Raw genomic sequence first — 7,700 nt, 5'->3', positions numbered from 1 at the left:
CCTTCGAGTTGTAGTTGACTTCTATAGGCCTCAACAGCATTGCAACATTATTTGACAATCCCAAATGGATCATAAATTTATAATATATGGTTCGGTACAAATCTGTGAGAATGAAATCAATGTTAAGCTATTAGCAATTTTACTGTCTTTGAAGTGTATTAGGTATTGGGATTTAATCCCAATCTTGGACTGTTCCACCATTTGAAACTTAAGCAAAGTGATTCATAAAAATTTAACAATCTGCAATTTTGAATTCTTTCTTTTATTGTGATGACTCGATAGAGATCTAAGGTTGAGCTTTATCTGCAGAAGTCAATTATAGATTTGTTTTATCATGTATAAATTAGAATTAGGTTTATTGGATCATCAAATGTCTGTAATGTCCAAAATTTACTACTTCAGAAAGAAAGGTCTTCTTAGAACTTGGAAATCAATAATCAAATATGATTGGTGCAGTCTTCTGAAACTCTTAGAAACAAACAATACTCAGATAAAAGTTACAACAGACATTACATATGAAACTCATGTAACTTCCAAATTGTTCTATAATAAGAACTCTTGGAAGTTACAAGAACTATGCAGCTTATGGTTTATAATGCCTTCATTAGTATGTCAAGTCCTTTAATAAGAAAATTACAATCTTTTCCACATTGCACATGTATGTAGTGACATAAAGTTGATTAATTATCACAGTACATAAACAGAGAATTACCTACTAAGATTGAAAGTAAGATGTTATTCAAAGTTTTCTCTGATCTCAAACAAGCTGTGGATACATAGTAACGGGGTCATATTACTACATAAGCAACTAAATACCAAAGTTCAGTAATCCCAACTGGATAATGAAGTGTGCTAATCTTCATTGGAGAATGGAAAAGAGAGGCTACATACATTGGAGAAAGTCATACTCTATTAACGTGAAACAAAATCCTAATGAACTTGCAATTAAGAAGGCATCACAAAAATAACGATCACGACACAAAGTACAGAAGGATCTCAAGAGAATGGAAAGTTCTGAGAAACAACAAGAGAGGTCAGTAAAAGGATTTGAATCCAATCTGCAAAAATTTAGATGTACCATAGTTTAAACGCAAATCAAGGAATACTCTGAACATCAATCAAAAGATATTTTATTGCAAATGAAGGAAGAAAAAATTGATTCATCCGCTATGTTCTTTGTTGTATGGCTCTGAAATTCATGTTCTAATATACAAAGAAAACAACTGTCAAAAGAGACCCAGTTTTTCTCTTCAGACAGTGGCTATAACTTCTGAGCAAGTAAGGGATAGACTCTTCGATTCCCTGGCTCTTGGGGTGTTAATAACATGAATGCACAAATAAGTTAATAACACACAAACAATTGAACCACTTGCGCATCAGAAGTTTTCCTTGTGAAAGTCAAATCTGGTGGAAGTTTTGCGTGTGAAATCCAATGAAAGCTGCCTCAAATCGTCAATAAGAGCAGCAGGACCACAGTAGAAAACCCCTGAGTGCATATCAAGTAGAGAAAGAAGTGAGGTTTCAAAGGATTAGTTGACAATCTGTCACAGAACAGCCATCAGATCGACACAAGGTTAGGTTGGAGAAAATCATACCCACTCTGGAGTCTTTGTGCTTGAGAGCAATACTCTTGAAGACGTTCCTCCAATTAGGCTTGGCAAAGTGTGTACAAACCTGTGTACATTAATTGAATCAAATTCCCATAAGCATTGACAAAAATTCTTCATTCACATGAACATGTAAATCTTGAATGTTGTAATGTAATTGACTTACCCTGGTACCCGATACAATATCAACACCATGTTTGGCATGATTTAGTGCCTGCAACATAGCGATCAATGCTGATCGAGCATCACCCTCTTCATAAACACTTGTGCAATAGTTGTGCAACTCAATTATGCCCTGACAGTGATTCATTCCTTGCTTCAATCAACATCATTGAATCACAAGGGCGTGTATAACAGAAGTAAAGACTTGAAGGTGTGTACCTTTTGATCAATTTCTGCCACTTCATTCATGACTCCCTTGAACCAATCAAATGATCCTTCCTCTTTAGTAACCCAGTAGAAGAATGCACGAACTGTATTGAAAGTTTTTTTCTTACGCTTCCCTACATTTGCAATGCTCTGCAAATGCTAACCATTTAGAGGAGAAAATCAAAGATTTAAGCTCGGGGATAAAAACCAAAATGAAAACTTTTAAAGAAACTTACGCCTTCTTCCTCAGATACTTTCATATGGTTGACAATGTCTTTGAGAATGCTGATAAATGGAGTGGCTCCGATTCCTAGACCAACAAGAAGCAAGACATCATACTTTTTGTAGTCTTGTGCTGGTGCTCCATAAGGCCCATCGATTAGCAACCTCGGAAATCTGTTACACAAGCAATGATATTTGTTCAGCTATGGAAACCAGGTTGAATATCTATCTGACATATTGCTGGACAAAAATAGATAATGCTTGATGATCCATTTGCCTTGGGTTGGTTTTTCCTTGCATATAATCTGCTCTCAACAGGCCACTTTTCCCACCCATTGGAGGCTTACATACCTGTTGGAAGAAAAAAGCATTAGAATATTGACACCGTCCATATTGCAGATTTGAGATTCATGCAGAACATAATATTAGGTGTAGGGATTTCCGGAAGAACCGCACCCATATTTAGAAACGCTCAATGTTTCGGTCCCACAAGTGGGACTTCAGTTCTTGGTATGAAACGTTCAGGATTTTTAAATATGGATGCAATTCTTCAGGAAATCGCTACATCTTCCATAATTTTGGAGAAGTACTTTTTGTTTCTTGAAACTGAAGAGAACTAAGTGAAGGACATTGTATTGCTTGAAACTGACGGGGACCAAAGGAATTTTATACCTCTGCAAATGAATTTTTGAGTTCTCGTGTCCAGTCACCCAACGTCCGAATATGGACACTCAAGTAATCGTCTCCTGGAGCCGATGTTATGGAGAATGGATGCCTATAAGAAATTCAGGAAGATTACAGTTTATGATACTCACTCGTACCTTGGTAAATTCTAAAACCAGAAGGTTCAAACAAGAAGAGCTTGGACAAGAATATCAGGAGCTAGAATTACCATTCAAAAGATGATACAACAGGACAATTGACAAACATGTATTGGCCACTCTTGTATCTGAACCCTTGAGGTTTGGACATGTGAAATGTCAAGACATTACCAGGATAGATTGCTACCTGCAAATGTGGACCGTGTAGATGTTAAGAGCAAAATCCCCCAAAAATGCAACAGATTCTATTGGTCACATCAAGGATTGCAGATGCAACGCTAGAATCACAAAAAATGAAAAATAGATGTAAAGACAAACCTTGAGTATTTGCACGGGTTTTGAACCTGATCTGAAAGCTCTCAGTGTTCGTTCTCCTCCATATAATAATACGGGAACTGCCAGGTACATCCATGTCTGGAAGACAAGAATCATCAAACAGTTTGGTAAGCGCAGTGGAAACGAACTACATCATGTTTAATAAGGGTAAGCTAAATGTTAAAATAACCAAGGTATATCAATCCCCGGAGCATTAGTATAAACTTGTTTCTTGTTTACCGTTTTATTGTACCATTTGTGTGTGAGATAGAGAAAGACTCCATGGATGATCAAGAGAATGTACACGATCATAAACAAATGGTGTGAATACCAAAAAGCATTGAATCCGGCTATCCTCTGCAGTGGTCTGGGAAGTTTCACCTTGTTCTTCCTAAACAAGGGCGTGGCTAAAGTGAATGCAACCACCATCAAAACTACCATTACAATGCCCGTAATTCCCTCTATTCCTTTCAAAAACCACCAATAATTTGATGGCTTATCAGAGCCAAAGAAAGGCTTCATAGCCTCGTATTCTTCCGAGGAAGTATACAGCAGACGAGGAAAATCACATATTAAGTGAGCCCCGGCATGGAAAGCAATTCCTATTGCTATAGCCACTGCAATTACCTGGACATTGCCAAAATTCAATTAGCTTCATCCCTTGTTTCTTTGTGCGGAAATCATTCAGGGTCAAATTCAAATGTGGATGCATCAAGAAACAACACTGGAAGGATGCTGAAGCAATAATGCAACCGTGAAGATAGAAATAATTGTAGATAAAACCATACAGAGAAAGAACAGTATCTATCATTGCACAACGATATAACAGAGACTGCAAAAACAAAACTTATGACTGAAAAATTAACAAAGAACACCAAAGAGTAAGAGTAAGTTGTTCTACTTAATGCATACAGCTATTACAACAAAAGAAGATGAACGTGAACAGCAGCAAGAAAAGGACCAGATATCCAAGCAGCTATAACAAGAAGATAAAAATGAACAGTGGAAAGAACGGGATTGAATGCATTATATCTAAAAACTAGCCTTGTGGAAGTTGAGATTGTCATCGAATGGGACTGCAACGCCCAATTTGGTCCTATTCCGAAGCCATGTGATGGTATTCCGACACACTGGCAGCAAAATTAAAGCCATATTCAGCTTCAATGTTTCAGCAGCACCCTTGGCTGTGCATACACAAAAACCCATAACTTGATAAACTGCTCTGTTCTTGTACTGAAAGAATTTCCATGTGAATAACCCAGATATCATCAAGAACCATAGCAATATAATCCAAACTCGCTTCCAGTTATCCTCAAGAAAATACTTTATCTTTTGAGAGCATCTCCGGAGAGGATTCTGCAACTTTGATGGGGCAAGTTTCTGGCTCAGGGCTTGACTCAAAGAATGGCTATAGTTCCCTGACTTTACAGTAGATTGGATCGGAACTTGTAGCAGCAAAGTTTCCAGTTGCTGAATCTGGTGAATCCAGTTCATTGACAGTCAAGAGAGAACCAAAAAAATGATAAACACAATGCAATTCTATCAAAACTGTGAGATTATCGTGTGAATACCATAATGTAGCCAAGATTATTGGGATCCAATTCCTCCATGATCAATGCAGCATACTCTCCTGCTTGCTCTTTAAGCTTGGACAATTTGTTCGCTGATGCACTTAGCATGATAACCTCTCTCACTTCCTCCTCTGTAAGTAGCCCATCAGAATTCTTGTCCACCCTTCACAAACAACAAAATTTATGTTTTTAAGGTTCCATTAAAACATTTCTACCCATATTTATTAACTATAGCTAGTCTAGGACCAGTATCTATAAACTATGGCTACAAATATTTGATGAAGGCTAAAACACCTCATTGATCATTTTTAATAAAAGCTTCATTAAATGCCATAGTGGAGCATCCATCACCTATAAGAGGTGGACCGTGGGACACTACTTACACTGTATAACTATCTGACCCGACTTAATGGCCCCCGTGTGGGTAGTGCATCAGCCACTTTGTGTAAAGATCAAACCTTGGTGAGGCTATAGCAGCACCTGGCTTTCACTGGCCCAGCTTGCCTCTCGTGGCTAAGATTCAATATATCAATAACTAGAGATTTGACCCTGTCTAATGATTTGATTTATACGAGGTTGTAATCTTTCTAGTGCACACAATGAATGCTTAAATGATTTGTGCAGGGGAACACTCTAAATTGCTTACATATCAAAGAAGGTCTGCAGTCTGGTATCGAAGCTTTGATCAGTTATCTGGTCCAAAAATTCGTGAAGCTCAGCCTTTGTAATGCCAGGTGTGGTTATGCCTCTTCTTCGAGCAAGGGCGTCGAAGAGCTCCCCAGCAAATTCCTTGGAATCCATTTCTACAATAAAATATGGTACTGGTCAATACCGATTTCTGTCTTTTGGGGGCAAAAGCTGCAGATCAGCAGTAACAAAAATAAGAAACAGATTTCCTACCAATACAGGCTCCAAAATCTGAACGTGAGAGCAGACCATTAACAGCAAGGTCATCAAATCTCTTCAAAAATGCCTGCTGGTCGGCATTATGAGCAGTTTTGCTGATAAATCTTAGTCCTTTCAATGCATTTTTTGCTCCTGTGACTGCCTTATCCGTTCTTGGGGGTAGGTCTTTTTTTGAAGACAGAGAGGCAATTCTCTTGAGTTCATGTGAAACATGTCTTCTTTTTGAATTGATGACCGAGGAACCAAACGAAGCTTTCTTCTCCAATTTCCTAGTTAACAATGCGATCTCCGGATCCTCTGCCACATTAGCTGCATTCTTTATACCGTTGATAGCAAGAGAATCATCACTAATATCCAATGTGATTTCTATCAAGTCCTGATCTTGTCTGAGAAATTCGGCAAACCTGGTACTCTTTCGGCCTGGTTTTCTAGCCGAAGAGCCACTCAGGGCACTACCCAAATGGCCACTAAACGCAATAACTGGATCCATGACAGAATCATGCGATTCTCCCATTGGGCCTATTTCAAAATCATCCCTCTGCCTATACATTCTGTAAACAAAACTGCACTAGCACACCCCCAACTTCTGTAAACATCTAACCCATCTGAAAATCAGCTTTGTAAGCTGCATTTCTTATACAGCTCATTGCTTGGCTTCCTTGCTCCTGAGAACTTCCACACCATCCTTGTTGGTCTCATTCATATCATCCACATTTCTTTCTTTTCCAGGCATTCTCTGATCCTGTGCAGGAAATGGCTTACCATGTAGAACCCAAAGGGAGTGGAAAACAGTTGGTTAAGTGCTTGTACTTCAAGTATCAATTCCCCCTCCACTACCCAAATCCCATCTTTTGTACATTGTCGGTATGCAACCTCTAAAAAGTTCAAATTTTGTCTTCTTACGGTAACCCATACATTTTATCTCGATTGTCCATATATGCCCACCATGAATTTCTTCGCTGGTTATTGCAACCCTGGACTGTAATTATCTGTGAAATTCCAGGTTGTGTGCACTTAATCAAAGGCAGAGAAAAGTTCAATGGATAAGCCCTTATTGTCGGAGTTGAAATTGCAAGCAGAAACCCTCCATGAATTGTGTTGTTGGGCTGAAAAAGAAATTGATGCTTCACTCCATTATCTCCCCAATATATTGCATTAAACAATGGTTGCAAATAGGTGTTGTCCTTACAGCGTTTTTAAAAACAGTTTGCATGCATTTTCATTATAATAATTATTTGGGGATAGCTGGGGAATTTATCTGTGGACTGTGATTTTTAACTGCATAAATTACCTGGTTATTATATTTTATATGTGGAGGCCATAATGTCTACGCATAGGCTTGTAGCAATATTATTATTAAAATGAGAATGACAATACGGGTGTCTGTGCAATGCCTGCGGAAGCGCTGTTGCAAACCAATTTGCAAAGAGGAGTAATGACAGCAGGAACCCATTTCGATAAGAGAGCCCTAAACACTGAAAATCTCAGTCGTCTAACTGTATCACGTTTTTTTGCCATTTTATGGGTTTTAATTTTTTCTCAATATTGTTCCAGTTCCAAATGTGGTAGGGAGTTTCTGGAAAAATGTCAATGGTGTGATTTGCAGAGAGTTTTCAAAAAAATTATACTGAATTCATCTATACATTTTAAAAACACTCTTTGACTAAAAAGATTCTACATATTTCACTTAAAAATATTATTGGGATCTTTTCAATATGTTAAATTTATTTATGCATTTTAAATAACTAACAATTTATAATATAACCAAAAGTTTTATTACTAAATTAAAAGAAACTCTCACTCCAAGATCATTTTTTATTACTAAATTAAAAAAATCTCTCACTCCAAGATCATTCAATGATTTTTTTAATTGATAAATGCATAAGAAA

The 7,700-nt window shown here is 37.6% G+C and overlaps 1 protein-coding gene across 1 annotated transcript; it reads right to left on the bottom strand.

Moving 5' to 3' along the window:
- Window positions 1–1,108: 1,108 nt before the first annotated feature.
- Window positions 1,109–7,253, bottom strand: LOC149187127 (respiratory burst oxidase homolog protein C-like). Its single transcript, XM_089411290.1, has 14 exons — window positions 5,806–7,253; window positions 5,552–5,708; window positions 4,906–5,068; window positions 4,379–4,810; window positions 3,575–3,961; window positions 3,338–3,433; window positions 3,091–3,206; window positions 2,871–2,973; window positions 2,476–2,549; window positions 2,213–2,372; window positions 1,989–2,126; window positions 1,774–1,902; window positions 1,596–1,674; window positions 1,109–1,486 (listed from the first exon to the last, which is right to left on the bottom strand). The coding sequence occupies exons 1-14, from the start codon at window positions 6,359–6,361 to the stop codon at window positions 1,377–1,379; spliced, it is 2,700 nt and encodes an 899-aa protein (XP_089267416.1). The 5' UTR covers window positions 6,362–7,253; the 3' UTR covers window positions 1,109–1,376.
- Window positions 7,254–7,700: the final 447 nt, after the last annotated feature.

Source organism: Pinus tabuliformis, chromosome 3_1 (genome assembly GCF_031772625.1).
Source record: "Pinus tabuliformis cultivar Carrire ecotype Pingquan chromosome 3_1, CPIR1, whole genome shotgun sequence".
NCBI lineage: Eukaryota > Viridiplantae > Streptophyta > Pinopsida > Pinales > Pinaceae > Pinus > Pinus tabuliformis.
Note: the sequence above shows the minus strand (reverse complement) of the source record. Positions and strands in the feature narration are given on the sequence as shown.